General features: G+C 42.0%; 1 protein-coding gene across 1 annotated transcript in view; it reads right to left on the minus strand.

Annotated features, from left to right (window-relative positions):
* Window positions 1-717: 717 nt before the first annotated feature.
* The window catches only part of Rgs5 (regulator of G protein signaling 5), a 36,990-nt gene continuing 18,849 nt past the window's right edge, over window positions 718-18,858 (minus strand). The window contains exons 2-5 of the mRNA XM_038349129.1: window positions 14,449-14,559; window positions 9,172-9,233; window positions 3,630-3,796; window positions 718-1,925 (exon numbers count right to left, since the gene is read on the minus strand). Coding sequence (XP_038205057.1) covers window positions 1,764-1,925; window positions 3,630-3,796; window positions 9,172-9,233; window positions 14,449-14,559 — 502 coding nt within the window. The 3' untranslated portion in view covers window positions 718-1,763. The remainder of the gene's footprint in view (window positions 1,926-3,629; window positions 3,797-9,171; window positions 9,234-14,448; window positions 14,560-18,858) is intronic.

Genomic DNA, 18,858 nt, shown 5'->3' on the forward strand with positions numbered 1-18,858 from the left:
TCTGCCTTTCAAAAGGTATCATCTATACAGGAGAAAGTGTGTGTGTGTGTGTGTGTGTGTGTGTGTGTGTGTGTGTCTGTTTACACAAACAGCCCTGTTCTAACAAACATAATTACTCTCGGAAGGAGGGTCTCTTTTTGCCGATTTGATTTAAATATCAATCTCAATCCAGAACAGTATCAAGCTCAGACAGAAGCCCAGATTATGGGTCATGTCTGAGGCTAATCCTAGGCTTCCTTCAAGAATGAGAAGCGAATCCTTCTGTGCACTGACCACAATTTAGTCCCAACACTTTCCTACATCCCAGACCCACTTTTGGCTGCGGCTGTTCTCCGAAGCATGAGACACAGGCACTCCGGGGCTCACACACTAAGTTTCCTACTTTCTCAGGCAATTTGCTCAAGGGAATGCTCAAGGAGGATGCAGGGGCTGGGGGGGGGGGGTGTTGCTAAATAAGTGTTATGCATTCTTTTCCTCCAGAGGTCATCCTACTTTTTCTAATTTCTCATATTTAAAAGAATGTATTTTCTTCTCGTTGCCATGGAAACTGCTGTTAACAGAGAGGGTTTTTTTTTTTTCCTCCAGAAAGTTTCTAGGCCAGTCTTAATACATTTGGCCTCTCCTTTGGAACCAGAATACTTACCGCCCATTTATTGCCTTACATGTTAGAAGAATATACATGTGTATATATATATATATATATATATATATATATATATATATATTGCTTTAAATTTGAAATTATATAGAGATACGGCAGATATATGGATATATGATGCTGCTGTTGACTGCAGAAGCATGCCTTCCTGCATTCTTCCGTAGCCCCAGGGCACCGCCCTTGAGGCGTCCCCCCACCACCACCACACCTCATCCTCCTTAGACAAGCATGGCCACTCACACAGCTTGTAAGAACAGTCAGTTGAGGTCTCCAAAACAGGAGCCACCTGGGTGAGTGTGAAACATTGAGTTAACTCTTTGGGCAGTTTTAGACATTTTGCTATTTCAATTAATATGAAGAAGATATTTAAAGTCAGAAAAGTTTTTTCCAAACAGCCCAGTCAGATTCTTGGGTACTAGCGTTTCTAACTGGAAGAGGCGAAGGCTGACTTTTTTCCTCGTGGTTTGGAGCTGTAAGGGCTGAACTGAAATGGATTGTGTTCAGACTGGCTTTGTAAAGCCTACTCTATGCGTCATAGCTCCTCTTTAGAATGTATAAAGGAACACGAGGAACGAGAGGCCAGTATGGGAAACAAGGTACTTGCTTAAAAATCGAATGATGGCTGCCTTTTAAACAGCTTCCTGCTTTTTACTAACTGAAGTCAGAAATCGTTAGAGGATGAGAATTAAAACAATAAACAAGACCAGTCAGATGCCCTTGAAAGGGGACCCTGGCATCTGTTTTTCTTTTTCAGCCTGGTTCAAAGAGCAATCTAACACCTATTTTTTTTTCACAGATGGCTTTATGAAAGCAGTATATTCTTCTGTGACTTGGGCTGACAGAAACTTGGTGAACAGACCTTCATTACAAAGCAGTCGGAAGGAAGAGACGGAAGCAAAGGCCCTTAGACCACAAATCCACATCCGAACCAACATGAGCAAAAGAATTAGCAACAGTCTAGGGGTTGCCTTTTTTGGGTATCTTGAAGCAAAGCTGCTATGGGAAAATGTGCAGGTGCTTGGGGAATGCTGTGTTACTACAGAGGATAGAAGTCAACTCACAGGGTGATTTTTGAAGCCTGATAATCTGACAATTGACCAGCTGACTACTTGATTAGCTCCTTATAGAACTTGGAGCGCACAAAGCGGGGCAGCGAATCCTTCTCCATCAGGGCGTAGATTCTTTTCTGGGCTAAGTCAAAACTGCTCGGGGAAGGTTCCACCAGGTTCTTCATGGTGATGTCTTTAGTGAAATGATCGATGTTCACCTGTGAACCAGGAAACAGGGCCACTGAGTCAGCGTAGGCTTCAGGATTGGATGAGGGAGCCAGAGCGGCAGAATTCTCACCAGCGAGACACAGGACAGAAGGGATGTATGCAAAGGAAGAAAGACCACTGCTGTTTCAGAAGCAATGGGGTGAGGAAGCTGATGCTGCAGCGAGCACGTGACTTGGATTCAGAGGCAACTGGCATTAGACACCTACCAGGTAGCCTCCACCTGTAGCCAATCTATGCATATGCTATTTCATCCTTCAATAACCTAAGAATATATCTACAAGTTAAGTGGCTCGAGATCATATCTCTGGCAAGAGGTTTTTTGGTCTTTTTTTGGTTTTTTTAAGACAGGGTTTCTCTCTGTATAATAGCCCTAGCTGTCCTATAACTCACTCCTGTAGACCAGGCAGGCCTTGAACTCACAGAGATCCACCTGCCTCTGCCTCCCTGGTGCTGGGATTAAAGGTGTGCGCCACTACCGCCTACTATTAAGTGCTTTTTATCAAACAGATTTGAATGCAAGTGAACTAATACTTGATTTCACAGACTTTCTACCCATTAGGTATCCTGCCTTCTGATGACAGTGAAGAACTGGTGACCAGGGAGCCTTGGCAATAGGTTTAGAACCAGTCTTCCCCCGAAATAAACCAGGAGGCAGCAGTTGTGATGAACCAGCGCATTATCTACAGAGTGGTTAGTTTGTCCTGGGGGATTGAATCCGGGACCTGCTGCACACACACTAACCGAGTGCTTTACCAACTAACATCTCCACATCTACATCCATCTCTTGAAAGGACCAACTAGGAATGCTACACAGCCAAAAGAATAAGTATTTCCTGTTGTCTCTATAAGATTTGTTACCTATGCATAGGAAAGAGATGACAGGAATCTTTCCCTTTACAAATCATCTATAATAGCTCACTCAGTCACCGATGTGCTGTGCTGGGCTTCAAACCTTGATGACAATTCAGTGTCCATATTGGATTCAAGAGAACAAAGGACTAAAACAGGACCTGACCAGATGGACAGGTCTGGCTGTGGCCATCTTGGATGTTTCAACAAGCTTTCTGGTTTGGTTTCATCAATAGCGAAGATAAGAATAGACAGACTCCCCCAAAGCTTTCTTGAAACCTGAGCGTATCTGGTCTTCATCAGTCAATTAGTGGTATATTGGCTTTAAATACCTTTTGCACTGTTACCTTGTTTTATTTTGGTCCCCATGAATAGTAGGTCCTGCTGCCTCAATAAAGGACGAATGTCAAAGGCTAGAAACAGGGGACTCACTGGCATCAATTAGTTGGAACATTCAAGAGCGTATTTTTCTGCGTCCATTGTTTGTTTAATTTAATTCGTATAACTTTACAAAACAGTTGTAGTCAGTCTTACATTCCAAATGGAAGAAAATAGACCCCACATTTTATCCCAAATCTTACACTGGGTTCCTTCATCCTCAAGGTTGGTTGTATGGTACTGAAGAGCCATTGCTGCACAGTGGTCTGTACAGCATTTAGGTGAGACCTACTTGATACTATCACACTGCCCTTGTATTCAGTAGCTACATACTGGGCACTCTCATCACAAGCACAGGTAGCCTTCAGCTCCCAAAGCTGTGCCAGCAGCTCATAAAGTTGTGCCTGGGAATGTGTTGATCTGGCTCTTAAATGGATTCACTCAGCCACCTACCCACCAGTACCAACCTCTTTAGGGGCCTCTGTCTGGATGAATTCTTCATAAATTTGCTTGGCCTTCTCCGCCATTTTGACTGGGGACTTTATCTTCTTGTAATCCTCACAGGCAACCCAGAACTCAAGGTTTTCCTCGCTGAACTCAGATCTCAGGAAACCTTTGAAGCTGGCAAGTCCATCTAGGAAGTGGAAAGTCAGCAGGGAGGTTTCATTCATTGATCTGGCAAACTATACCTAGCTAAAAACCCCGATTTTACTTCCAGTACATGCTGTCATTGATGTGAAGAAAAAAAAATCTTACAAATGGAAACTCATTTAATTTTTATTATACACACAAAGAGCAGGAGCTGTAAGTGTCCTGTTTTATGAATGAGGTCACAGAAGTCAAGCGACTGCTCCAGAATGTCCAGCAAGTATGAGCAGGGTTGGAACTTAAACCAGGTTCTGATTCTGTAGCCGCACATTTGCCTGTTATTCTAAACCACTTCTCAAAGATGTGTGATTCTGTTTCTTGGAACAGGAACCTTCCATTGAGAGTTTCCTATTCTCACCTGAACTTGAACTGAGAGACAAACATAAGGTGGAACGAAGATGCTAGAGATGACATGGAAAAGCTCCATCGTGCTGTCCCATGAGCTGACTTTTAGTTCATCTGCCTTTACCCCTTCATCCGCATGCAGGCAGGCTGGGGCAGAGAAGCAGAGGCCACGGAGAGGATCGCTGCTTGTCATCCACTCTGACACTGGACAGAGGCCTTTGCCTCGCTGTCTTTTACACAAGCGAATGCATTCAGGTGGCAAATGTCTATGACACTGAGGTTTTGCCATCAGTACTGATGACATTCGGGGCACACATCAATTCCGAAGAAAACCTTTATTGTTAGTAGTGGAAGCTGAATTAAGAGCCTCGTGCATACTACACAAGCACTCTACCACAAATCTATATTTCTAGCCCACCCCCCCCATATTTAAAACTTGGTTTGTCAAAATAAGTAATATTTATAATGAATGACTGCCAGAAACTATTATCTCATTTTCTCTTTTTGCAGGTGACTTTTGAGTGAGTGCAATACGTCACTCTGGTAAATGAAACAAGCTTGGGTCCCTAGAAGACTTTAGAGATTCCACGGAAAGAAGAAAGAAAAAACAATGAAGACTCGTTGATCATCTGTACAACAGAGGCCATTGGAGCATAGCAACAGAGTCCCAGAAGGAGCCTAAGTTCAGTTCAGACGGAAGGACGGTGAAATAGGAATGTACAGACTGACATCTGGATGACGGGCCAGGTGAAGCTGTCACATACAGGTCGCTCCTGTGTCCACCAGTTGGGTTTATGTCAGCATGTAGAAACTATGTAAGGGAGCGACTGTGAGTCTGTAAAGGGCTGTAGGTACATGTATCTGTGTCCATGTGATAATCATAGGCTCTCTGCTTTCCTGTTTCCTTCCCACCCTGCAGTACTAACCTCCCAAGTGGTAGATGCAGAGAGCTCATGAAGAGGACTTAAGGTATTGGAGATAAATAATAAAGAAAAATAAATCTAAACTTCTTTTTAGATTTAGGATGGGCATGTGTGCATGTGCACTTGCACATCATACATAAAACTATCTAAACCAAAACCTAACAGTGATCTTAGCATTTGGTTCACAGCAGGAAGTGAACTGGTGAACCAGCTTCCCATCACGGAGACCTGTGTCCTGAATACTGACTTCATCGCTCTGGTGAATTCCACAACACTATTGTAAGGCTTTTTGTCAATATGTGTGCTTTAAACCAAAGCACATAAAATAGCTTTATGCCCCATTGGGCTGGGGCCATTTAAAGCTACCCCTCCCCCCATCTAGCTTGTCAGTATCTAGGGATTCTCTTAGCAGACACTCCCCTGCAGTCACTCCTTGTCAGCTTTCTGCGCTCTGGTTTTCTGTTGGTCTTTCCTCAGAGGCTTTTTCTGTTGAATTCCTGTCACCCCTGGACATATCCTGTTTGAGTCAGATTTTTTTTCTGATTCCAGGCCAAATAGCTCTGTTTTACAAGGTACAGATTTCTCTCTTACCCCACTTCTTTTACCTGGGGGCTTCACAGCACAGAACTCTAGCACACAACCCCAAGACAGCACTACAGGGCCTGTATGAGCCAGCACAGAGCCTCAAATTACCTCTCAGCATGACTCTGATTAGTGGGATGCCTGGGTATCCACCTGATGATTGACCATAAGCATTCTGTGGGTATGGTACCCATATATCATATGGCACTGATACATTATAATTCAGAGCTGGCCCTAATGAGTGATAGCCATTTTTGACACTAGGGACATCAAAGAAACAGCCTTACATAAGAGAGGGAACCATCTGTAAAAACCCCTTTGAGGATAGTAGGAGCATTAAACAAATCCAAGACTCTAAATCAGATTGTTATAAAATATTAAAAATGAGATTAGTACAAATACTTCAACAGAGATGAATTAGGGGAAGACATTGAAATAGCATTGGTAATTTATAAAAACTATGGCATGACTCATCGGTTCAAAACTCCGACTTCAGACCCTAGATTGCTTAGTGGTGAATCTTGACACCTTTATTATGAAAGGACATTTAGCTTCATGGAGCCTCTGTTGCTTTGTATGTTAAATGCAAACAATAATTAAAGCTGTATGACAGGACTGTGGCCCAGGTCTGAATAACTCAAGCGTGGCTTTTATATGATGGCAAGCGTAATGTCATGAAGTTCAGCACACACTGGCTTTCTTCATCGTCATTTGCACCAAATTCAACACTACCACTTGTCACCACTACAAGCCCAACCCAAATGCTGCCTCATCCATGACATCACCTCCCCCCCCCCCGCTGTCACCTACTCACCCTTGAGGATTTTTATCAATGGAGGGGAGACATCGCTTTCTCCCCCGCCAACCTCCCCACCAATTGGAAATACCTGCTGTTCAGCCATCTTTTCCATGAGGCTGTTAATTATTTGAGTTCTTATCTTCACTTCCCATTTCCTACCTCTCTCCTCAAATATACGCACCTAATTCTTAATAGTGATCTCAGTGAATTATGAAATCAGCAGATCCCTCCAACCCACAGGACTAAAGGGCATGAACTTTAAAGAAAAACAAATATTCCAATTTTGTTACTGCTACAGTATTGAACATCAGAGGCAAGCTACCTACCTCTCGGAATAATGGATTTTTTTCTGAAAAAAAGAAATGGCTGTTGCACTTAAGTCTCAAGATGATTGCAATCACTAAATAGAACAATATATGCAAATTTCTTTGTGTATGTGTGTGTGTGTGAGAGAGAGAGAGAAATATAATGGAGAAGTGATTGAAGACAATAATAACTACACACATATGAACAAGGCATACATGATACATGAATTAAAAAAGTATCTTTCACCGGGCAGCGGTGGCACACGCCTTTAATCCCAGCACTCGGGAGGCAGAGGCAGGCGGATCTCTGTGAGTTCGAGGCCAGCCTGGTCTACAAGAACTAGTTCCAGGACAGGCTCTAGAAACTACAGGGAAACCCTATCTCAAAAAAACAAAAAAAACCTATCTTTCATACCACTTTCATTATTATCATTGTCACAAGTGGAAGTCATGGCTGTCCATCAGTGAGATGACAAGATGGTGGACCAGGAAAACTGGAGAGCAGAGAAGAGGAAGCCGAGGCAGGCTGTGAAGATGGAAACTGAAGGATGAGCCTGGGCCGGCTGCTTTGTGCCTTGAGGGACAGTCCAGCCCACAGGGGTGTCTGAGGAAATACTCTGACCTTTTACAACCCTTGGGAAAAGAGGACCCAAATAAAAACTGTGTTGCCACAGACTGACTTTATCCCTGTTTGCTCTTAAAAATGCTCATGTGGGAGAATCCGTATCCCCGACGGTGCTAGGGAGAGTTATATAAGCCCCCATGTGCAATCTATTTTTGTTTTCTTAAAGACCAACATGCTTGTTATGTGCCCTATAGACCTAAGAAATGGAAAGAGACGGCTTCTCTCTTAGAACTGAAGGCGAAACTTTAAGAATGTGGTGTATGTTAAGAAAAAAGTCAAAGACCCCAAATGATTAAAAATCATTTTTAAGGCCAGTGAGAAGGCTCAGCTGGTGAAAGCATGGGCTGGCAGACCTGATGAGCTAGTTCCGTTCCCGAACCCTCAGTGACAAGAGAGAGCGCCAACTCCTGGAAGCTGCCCTCTGGCCTCCCCCCCCCCAAAAATGCGTGTGCGCGCATTACTAATGCATAAAATAATTGAAAAAGAAATTTGAGTAAGTAGGTCCTTGCTAACAAGAAAAGATTGACTAGCAGCCTGCTTGAGTTTATTTCTACTACAGAAATTCTTGATTTAATGAAGGCTTGGGTAACTCTATCAACCCTGAGAGGCAATGGCCTATAGTAACACAAAAGTTTCCAAATGTTCCTTATGAATCAGCAAAAGTGTTACCCCTACCCCTTCAGTTTTAATGTGTGTATGTGGTGTGTGTTGTTGTTGTTGTTTAATGTCTTATTCTGTAGTCCAGATGGGTCCATGTGTCCCAAGCTAGCCTTAAATTCATAGCAATGCTCTTGTCTCAGACTCCCAAGTGCTTGAATTATAGATAATGAGCCACCATGCTCAACTTTAAATCATTTAAATTTCTCAAGTCAAGACTGCAGAAAGGGATCATTATGTTTCAAGTAGAACATTTTTTTTCAATGTATCTGCCTTTTTTACTTGTTTTTGCATCAGTCACAGTTAATATCATTATTTCTGATCTCCTCCAGTCCAGGCTGACCCTCAAATTCACTGTGTGTCTGAGGATGACCTTGGACTCCTCATCTTCCTCCCTCCAGCTCGAAAGCACTGGGATTGCTAATAGACGTCACCCTCCCTGCCTCTGTATGCTTCCTCATGTTCTTGTAAGACAGATAAACCTCTCTTGCCTTGCCTCATAGATTGAGAAGGGCTAGAGTTAATCTTTGAACAAGCCACGGACATCTTAGCTCAACCGCCTATCAACTGCTCTTGTGACCTAAAAGTGATTGGCCCTAGAATAACGGAAAAAAAAGACAAATACAAATATTTGTGTTCTACGTGGCTATTCTACATTCGTGGAATTTCTAGGTCCCAAGATGCAAGCTCAATTTTCTCATTCAAAACAATACTTACTGAATACCTTGTATGTTATCAGAACACAGTACCCTCTTTAACATAAGACAAAAAAAAAGCCTTCAAAAGAGAATCAGAAGTGAATGTGATTCAGATTTTTCAAGTTAGAGACCCTGTGTCTCTGCTCCAAAAATTAGAGGCTGCTGTGTTTATTGCTTGTAAGCCAAAGTTACTCCAACAGCAACAAACTCTGATCTTGCAGCATTTACCCCAGTATCTGACTCTGGGTTTTTATTAGTAAAACCCATTAGAATTCCCACAACACTTTCCCTACTGGCCAACGGGACAACTTCAGTCCCAGGATGCCCTTTCCATGTTCAGACCACAACCTGGAGAAGGACATGAGCAGAACGAAGGTTCTCTGTGTCTGTCCCCATTCTGACCCTCGTGAGAACCACGTGAACTTACAGTTGTTGTGGAGAAGCTTGTCCAGGGAATGGCGCCACTGCAGAGCCTCGTCCAGAGAGGGCCTAAATCAATAATAAGGACAGAGAAGGGTGACCGCGTAAGAAGGACGTTAACCACATGCATGACAACGACTCGATCCTGGTTTCTGAGATGGAATGACGCAACAGTCAGGATTGGGTAGAGGATTATTTTCTACCATTGGGTCTAATGAGCTGTTGGTTATCTGGTATCTACAGTGCATTTTTATTGCCTTTTGAACAATCTGACCAGACAGGTCTTTTTTTGGAGTCTATTTGTTCTGTGGCCATGTCTAACACTCTTATATATTGCATAAGAGTGAGTCCAAAGATGATCTTTACTTCAAATATGTGTTAATGAAATCCAACCATCCTGTCACAGAGGATAAACTAATCTTAAGTTTCACAATGCAACACATTAGCTACTGACTTAACAGACCTGGTATTTGATTCTACACCCCAATGCCAAAGTCATCTCACTAAGACTAATAGAAGACAGTCAGCTTGATTTTGTCCCATATTAGAAGTATGGTTGAAAAATAAAATCTATATTTATTTATTGTTCTCCTTCCAATTAACATAGAGAGATACATTTTGGAAGATTTTTTTTTTCTCCAAAAGAAAAGCATTAGTATCTCCTAAGTCAGAATGTCAAGCTTAAATGCTGGAGACACTGACTCAAAAGGTTTAGTTGCCAAGATATAACTTATGCCTTGACTGCTGTTACCTGAACATCTGCAATCACAGAAACTCCACAGCTGTACTTTGTTAAGTACATCATCATCAGAATGCACAAAGGTGAGCTGCCGTTGTCTGAAGGGAAATAGCTGACTTTATCTTCCTGTGTTCACCGAGTTTGAACCCTTGAATAACTACATTTGGTCTTTATCATCCAATTAAAGCAGACTGGCAAAACATTTATTATGTGACGAAGTTGAAGACATGTCTTTATCCCCCAAGGTCTTAGGTTATTTAGTAACTGAGACAATTCACACGTGTATGTGTATTGTGTATGTGTGTGTTTATACTTTGTTGTAACCTATATTATATATAGGAATTATATATATTATATATAGAAATAATATATATTATTTTGCATGTACATGTTTACAATATGTTTAGTACTTTACACATAGCAGACAACCATCAAGTCCAGATGTTCTCAGAATCAAGAGACTGTTATACAATGGGACAATAGGAACTAACTCAGAGCAAAGGGTAGGCCTGGGTCACTCCCTGAGCCTCCTGATTTTATAAACAGTCTCATAAAATGAAATAGCTCTTCCTGCCCTTGTTCTTTGGTTAGCATAAAGGCACACAGGAAGAAGCAATGCCACGAGCAGGTGCCCTGGACTTACACATGTTACCAGATGCAATTTGTCTCAAACTGTGTCATTATAAAGCCAAGTAATGGTCAATATCAGCAGCACATCACGACCAAGATTAAATTCCTGAAAGGGACATGTGCCGAGCCTGCTTGGGAGTGAAATTAGGCCAAATTGATTTAAGGACATAGTTGAGTAGGACAGATCCCCCCACGGCATGTAGCCCAGCGTTGATTACCAGTTGAGGAGGTAACAGGTTCATCCTGTCCTGATTCTCAGAATTTGCCAGCCCTCATTAAGTGTGACTTCTTTGGAAACAAGATAGATGCAGCTCTAAATGAGCATCCTGGTCGGCAAGGTCGTTGCTGACCACGGAGGGTGAGCCCAGAGCTCTCCCTGTGTGGGTGTGAGTGACGGGGAGGAAGCTAGCTCGGATGAAAAACAAGATAAACATTTATAGGAGTGATTGACTATGTGTTTTATAATGTCCAGTGCAGGTACCACCTGATTCAGGAAGTGACCACATCGGTTTGGAAACAACAGCTTTTTCCACTCCTAACTGCTTTCCACTTGCTAGATAGTTCATATGCTAATAGGACACACAACCCCTCCCAAGGTCGGGTATCATTCCTAGAGAACTTTCCCATTCTTTCTTATTCCTACAGCAGCAGTCTGAAGGAATAGGCAAGGTTGGCTACAAAGACGAAGAAAATATGTTCAATTTGGGGCCTGCATATGGACATCAAAACAAGGCAAGTAACTCACCTAGAGTTCCCATTTGTTGGCCATTGGATAGACTCAATCCATGTTTATAGACCTGATGGGTCATGAGCAAAATATACGGTGAAGGACTTCTTTCAATAAACAAGGGCCAGATTGATAGGTAACCGAAATCTGGCTCCGTTTACCCAGAGGCAGCTTTGTTGAAAACCACAGATGACTCACTATTTAGATTTGAAGGAACAGAGCCATTGCTACACCTGTTGGCAACACAGGTCAATACCAGCCTTGGGGGAAGAGTTTAACTTGGTAGCACCAATGGCTGGATTTTATAGTTTTAGCTTCCCTTTTGTTTTGGTTTAGTTGGTGATCTATACAGTGTCTGGTATATACTTGATTATGCTTGATCATGTTTTCCTGGGTTCTTGTTTTTGACAAAGAAAACAAACCTCGAGTTCACTGGTATCATTTGTGAGCGCCTGCTTTTTTCTTCCTTACTGTCCTAGAGAGCACAAGCAGGCTCAAGTCCATGCCCATTTCTTGTGTCCTTGCCCCCATGGCATTTTGGCACCATGAATATGTTACATACTTTTGAAATGCCTTTTCTTTGTATCCGTAAAGTTGCACATATTCCCTTTCAAGGCTCACTCTACAGTTAACCAGGTGCAGGAACACACAGGATACCATGCCGTGATTGCTCGTCACCAGCCAGGGTTTGGACTAGCTATTTGTGGAGGTCATTCTGGGGCTTTAAAGTGGTAAACACAATAATATCAATACTTTCAGTTAAAAATTGATAACAGATGTCAAAGAAGGACATTTAGAGTATGAAAGCCTGCTTGAAAGAGTGTAATTACCAAATTACATTTGGTAATTCAGCATATCACAAACCATAATGCTATTATAAACTCAATGTATGTAGCTTACAAATTTTGGTTATTATTCATTCTGAGGACCTGCAGCAGAGCCTTTGGAAAGGCAAAGAGTGGGCAAAGGAAGGAAGGGAGAAGGGGAAGACAAGAGCAGGAGTTAAGGAAGAGAGTTCTGATAAGGAGGGAGCTAAGGCAAAACAGGTCAAGTCTGTGTTGAGTCAGACACCCAGCCTTAGGAACAACACCTTCATCAAGGATGTAGGACTGACAGAGCAGACGAAAGTCTGCAAACATCATCCAATGAAAGCAAAGGAGAGAAAGGTGTAAGAGCCAAAAGGATGAGGGAGAGAATTTTTTCCAGCATGAAATAATACTTGTTTTCTCCTAATGGAAGACGACCCAGGTCCAGTTTTTGAATTCTGAAGTAATAATAGAAGCTGGGATTTGGCATAAGACTATGGACAGCTTATTTTCTGTTGTTTTCCAGGGTCTCATTTTTTTTCTAGTCAGATGAAAAGTTAAAATATATTACAAAATAGAAAGCACATCCTCAAAGTAATTGCCCAAAGAAGATGAGAGAAGCTAAAAATACATACATTCAATCAAGAGATTTATTTTTCTCCTTAGAAAATAAATTAGGTTTAAAAAAATACAGAGAAATGTGTAAGTGAAGATATGAGTTTGGCTGAGCTCATGAAGAGCAAGGCCATTCCCTGAAGGCTAAAAGCCCAGAAATCCGCCCGACATAAAGAGGCAGAGCAGAGCATGCGTGCCTGCAAGGGCACTTGTTCAGTTCACGGTGGAAGGCAGCAGTCACACACAGCAGCCCCTGGGCATGAGAGGGGTTGTTCTTTCTCTCAAAGACAAACAATATTTTTGGAAGAAGAGAGATGATAGAAGAAAAGAAGAGCAAATAATGAATTTCAGTTCTGGGTTTGTCCAACCATAGCTCTCTCGACTCCCTAAGAGCCGAGTGGTTCAGGTGTCTGTGTGGCGTTCTAGAGAACAGATCAAAGCAGGAAATAGAGAGCTACATTTGAAATGTTAATCCCAACAGATCAATAATTACCACATTGTTTGCCTCAAAATAGACTTTTTGACCCGCTGGCTATGCAGTGTGGTTCTTGCTGTCTACTAGTACAGGCAGCCTGCGGCTTCAGGCTTCACATTCAATTAGCTTCTCCTTTTTAAATGTAGAAAATCCAATTATGCCTCACTTCCGGTTTGGGAACACTTTGAAGTAATAAAAGGAGGAAAATGGAAATATCCACTTAGGATGATGGAAAATAACAGAATAACCCGGCTCTGCACCTTCCAGTCAGTCAACTATATTAAGTTGAAGGTCATTTGGACAAAGGATGGGTTGGCCAATTTCTACAGCTATTAAATTAAAAAAGAGAAATGGAAGTTAAAAAGAACTCCTGTACTTTCCTACGTCTGTGATCTTGAAGCTTTTAGGTGGCATAATGAAGGAGTTGGCATCCTTTTAGCTTTCTGGCTTGCCTTCTTCATTTCTATGGGTACCTCTGCTATAAAGGGAAGATGAGAGCATCTGTCTGAACAGTAAGGGTCTGGCGAGCTAATGGAAGATTGTGGAACATGTGATGGTGTGGATGGCGTTACTGAGTTAAAGTAGGTGGAGCCATGGGGGTAGAATCAAGCTTTCCTGCCATGTCTACACTGATGGCAAGGCGCGGGTGGGGAAGACATACACAGCTGAAGTTGAGACACAGGACTGTCAAATCCCTGTCGGGAGTATGTTTTTTATGAGTCAGGAGAACAACGCTCGGTGTGCAGTAAGTGGGAACAGCTAGGCAAATCTTCATCCTGCCCAGAAGCTGTGGTTCTTCTCTTCTGCTGGACCTGGAAGGGAACCTTGTATATTCAAGAAGAGACTGTTGAGTCCTAAATTGTCTGCCTTTTCGTTAGTGTGATCTTGCTCACATTTCCCTTCCAAGGAAAAGGCTTGGCTATTACTTTTTGGCGAATGTGCCGGACTCATAACTAATTGGATCAGGGTTACTTGACCCCAGCCAGTAAATTATCAGATGCTTTGCCCTTACAGTCAATAACTGAGGGGCTGGTGCCACTTTATAAAGTATAGTTCATCTTTTCAAAGATGAGGGCAAGGTTCTACTTCTTTTCATTCTGCAAATATTTACTGTTATGGTCTATACATGGAGGAGTCAAAAAATAAAATATTTATGAACTGACTCTCTGAGGACTCAAATGGTCTTCAGTGAGTAATCGGAAGGGTGGCGCTACAGATGAATGACGGTGCTTTACATGGAAAAACAGCCATCGTCTGGAGGAAAAGATGCGGAATCCATATTCATGACTCACTTGTGGGTCTTGGCTGGCTTCTCCGGCTTCTCATTATATGGAATGACAAGGTCAACAGCAGAGTCTGGCTTCTGGAGGAGAATTCCCAACTTGATCTTGATCTCCTTGGCCCTGAAAGGATAGAAGTCAGGGAACAAGAATGACAGATGAGCACACAAATATAAAACAGTGATTTCTTTCTGCACCAGAGGAAGAAAAATGGAAAGAACCTCATTTGCTTCTTTCACTCCTATTGCAACAAAAAGAACATCAGGGTAGAAAAATAGGACGCCCAAGTTCCGACAATAGTGTTTAGAAGACACCAACTAATTTGTATTATCCCATTTCAATCTAATGTTCTCTTCATATTTTCTAATTTCCATATGATTGGTAATCCAGTCTTATTCCCATTTCTCAGAGGAGAAAACTGAATGGCAAGAAGTTTAAATATCTCAATGCAACCTAGTCAGTAGGTGATGAAGCCTGATCAGTCTGTCTCCAGAATTCTCAAATATATAACTACTAACTGAACTGCCTAGCTTTGGCCATCAACTAGATGCATTACATTTGAACAATTTTGGTTTTATTTTTACTGACAGATCTCTGTTCCCTTTTTATGAAATGACAGAGCAATGCTAGATGTCTTTGTAAGCCATTTCCAATCCTAAAACTAAACTACTTTTGGCTGAATTGTTCTAAAAATCCTTGCCCACTGTCCCATTATAGCTGCTGTAGTATCCCCGCAGCAGCCTTCATAGAGGACAAGAATCTCTAGTAGATGGGCTACAGATTCAATATCCTTTAACTTCAGCATTTTAGTGAGCAGATATGGCCAGAATTCCAGATGGTCTTCCATGACAGGATGTGAAGATTTTCACCTAGTTTTAAAACCAATTTTTGAAGAAAATCACCTTCATTTTATACTTTAAACAGACCATGGAAATTGTGTGTACATCAATCAATCTATCTATCTATCTATCTATCTATCTATCTATCTATCTATCTATCTATCTATCATCTATTTATCTATCTATCATCTATTTATCTATCTATCATCTATCTATCTATCTATCTATCTACATACATGTACCTACAGTGTGTGTGTGTGTGTGTGTGTGTGTGTGTGTGTTTACATTTGCCAGGATACATTTGTGGAGTTCAGAGGACAACTTTTGGGAGTTAGTTCTCTCCTGCCACCTTGTTTAGGCAAAGTCTTCCATTTCTGCTCCTCTGAGTCCCCCAATCGATTCTCTGGGAGATTCAAGGTAACTCTCCTGTTTTCACCTCCCATCATTGTAGAAGTGCCAGGGTTGTAGGTGTGATCCACAACTTCAGGCTTGCTGTGGTTCATAGGGATGGAACTCTAGTTATCGGCCTGTCTTAAAAGCTTGTTTACCAGCCGAGACATCTTGCCAGCCCTAAAATCCTAATCTCAGATACGAGTTCCCAGGACACCCCAGACTGCCCTTCCTTTGTCACTGTGGCATCCCAAGTGCACCTTTAAGATAGGGTTTATTGGGTCATTGTACTGCATGATGGTTATTGATCCACGCCTGTTTTCCACGCTATATAGAAGAACCCTTTAAAGGTGGGAGTTGAGTCTTAAGTGCCTTTTAATCTTTGTGCCTGGTACTGTTGCTTGGCAACCTGGCAAATATTCAATAGTATTTGTCATGGTGAACTAAAATTATCCTGTATTTGTTTCTTACCAATCTGTTAACATTTGTCTCCAAGTCAGTGTCAAACATCAGCAAAGCCTTAAAGAGCTATGATGGGGGTCACACTGTAACCAGGCAGGATTTTGATGTGCAAACATACTTTCTTAATTTATGCACAGAGATGACAAAGAGATGAAACACATAGCCAAGATGAATAACTATGCATATATTAAAGCCAAAGTTTAAAAAGCACCGTCTTGTAACTTACAAACGCCGCAGATCTCCAATTACTACATTGAACTTCCTTTGAGATCAAAATACGATGCTGTAACTGACTTAGAAATAGTTAACTCTGTGGTATCTTTTCATTTATATCTCTCTTTGCTTCCATTCTTTCTCTAGAAGCTTCTCAGTGAGCAAAGCTAGCCCTAGCACTCCATAACATCAAGTAGAGCTCAGAGGAACAAAGCATTGTGGTCAAAAGTATTCTGATGCATGGGTCTTGTATAACACATTGAATAAGATACCTCTCCCTTGATTCCAGGCTCTACAAGTTACTTAAATTATCTGATGTTAAGCTTTTCTGGCTTGGAAATCGGTACTGATAGAATGGTAAGTTCTCGGACTTTTGCGATGATTAAATGGGCTAACATTGTGAGTCACCGGGCACATCATTTGGACACATTTCTGCTTCTGCAAAGTTAGCTTCAGCTGCATTATCGCTGTTTTCACAGGTTTAACCTGTGTCCTACCTAAAGCACCAAACAGAGGGATCGAAAAATTACATAGGCTATTTTTTAAATGACGAAAGCTTCCTCGAGTATTCTAACTCAGGAAGTAAGACTATCCATATTACATTAATTAGAATAAAAATATTATTGGGAGTTGTTTGGGAAATGTAGGCAGCCCTTGGAGCTGCCCTCTGCTGGTCAATATGTAGCATTACGGTCAGAGATATAAGGTTTATCTTCTCTCTACATTATCTGGTAAAGAGATCCCGCCTCTTGGCCTCCACATACCTCTTCCTTTGCACACGTAAGGAGAGCGATTACCAAATGCCGACCTCAACACATTACACCCACCAACACTTACATAAACACTAGTGATAAGCACTCATGTTTGGGGGCTTCCTGTTCCCCCCACACTTCTATGTCTTTGACCTTTTCTCTTTTGCTTTATCTGAGCCATTTTCTTTTGTAAGGTAGAAAGATACAGGTTTACAATCTCCTATGCACGAGTAATAGTCATGCGTTAGAGGGTAGTTAGAACAAAGCAGTTGGGCATTTTTAATATATGCATTCATTCATTCACTCACTCACTCATTCATTCATGCATACATGTCTTGCTAATTTACAAATTATGTTTGCTGTATTAGGTAGCACATAGTAAGCATACGAACACCCATAGGCCTTGTGGTCTTTGCTGTCCAGGTGCCTATAGCCTATTGAGATCTTTCAATATTGGGCTTTCCAGAAGAGACCAGGCCCTGCAGAGGAAGTCCCAGTCCCCATTAGGGAGAGGCTAGGGGACCTTCTCAGAGGAAGCAGAGGTAGAGTTGGACAATGGCCAGTCATCACCCAAACGAGCAAGACCTTTTGTGTTCCTCACAAACTGGCAGACATTCACCTGACTGGTCTTACAGGTCAGAGAGAAGGCGGTGAATGAACTGCTGGCTCATGAAATGTGATAGAGATCAGACTGCTGAATTAAATGAGGCAGGCTGTCATGTCTCCATCTTCCCAATGGAAGGGTGACAAGGGACACCATGCTGCACCTAGCCTGTGGCACATTTGGCATGAGTGTAAGAAAGAGTTAAAGGTAGAGAAAAAGCAATTCAAAGGCATCCCCAAAACCCCAGGAAGATTTTCTCTATATCATTTGTTCGATGGGTTTGGCTTCGTGTGTGTGTGTGTGGAGTGATCTAGAGAAGGACTGTTTATGTCAGCTATTTCTAAAAAAAAAAAAAAAATCACGTTTTGAGGCTGGGGATGAATCTCAGTTGGCTGGATGTTTACCTCCTGTGTGAGAAGCCCTGGGTTTGACCTGCAGAGCCACATAAACTGTGTGTGGTGGCAAAGGTCTATAACCTCACCACTTAGGAGGCAAAGGCAGGTAGATGAGAAGTTTAGGGTTGTCCTTCATAGCCACCCTGAGATGTACGATACTCACTATATACACACATGTTCATGTTCATGTGTGTTTTCCCTTCTCAGAGCTGGTAACTATACCGGAACACTAGGTACTCTTTTTTGTGAAACACTTCATTCCTGCCTTAGTATACAGGCTGAAGGAGAGGACATTGGGAAGTTAGCGGGAAGTCACCTGACCTAATTATTCATTTGCAGCCACACAGAAAAGCATGATTATTATTGCATTTATGCTCATCAAGCGGTAATTGTTTAAAGTTGACAAATGGTGGAGTCCTAGCCACTCTGAATACTGAGCATCTTGGAAAAACAAAACAAACAGAAAGAACACAGAGTTGCTACAGGCTTGAGAGTTCCTGGAAAACGGCTTCACCTCGACTGCCTTCCTTCCCGTCAGAGCCTCACACAAGTGTGGGAATAGCACAAATCCACAGGAAAACCAAATTAGCTCAACCTTGCCGAATTAGCTCCCCCTCCCCTTTAATGATAAACTTGAATGCATCTGACATTAATTTGGTTTCAGAAGCATCTCTATCTGGAGAGGAAAACTTTCTAATTTGTTTACCTCGCCAGCCACAATCTCTCGCTTTCTTTGACTGCACACTAGGCATTTTTCCCGGGTTAAA

This window comes from Arvicola amphibius, chromosome 12 (assembly GCF_903992535.2).
Source record: "Arvicola amphibius chromosome 12, mArvAmp1.2, whole genome shotgun sequence".
In the NCBI taxonomy this organism is placed as follows: Eukaryota; Metazoa; Chordata; class Mammalia; order Rodentia; family Cricetidae; genus Arvicola; species Arvicola amphibius.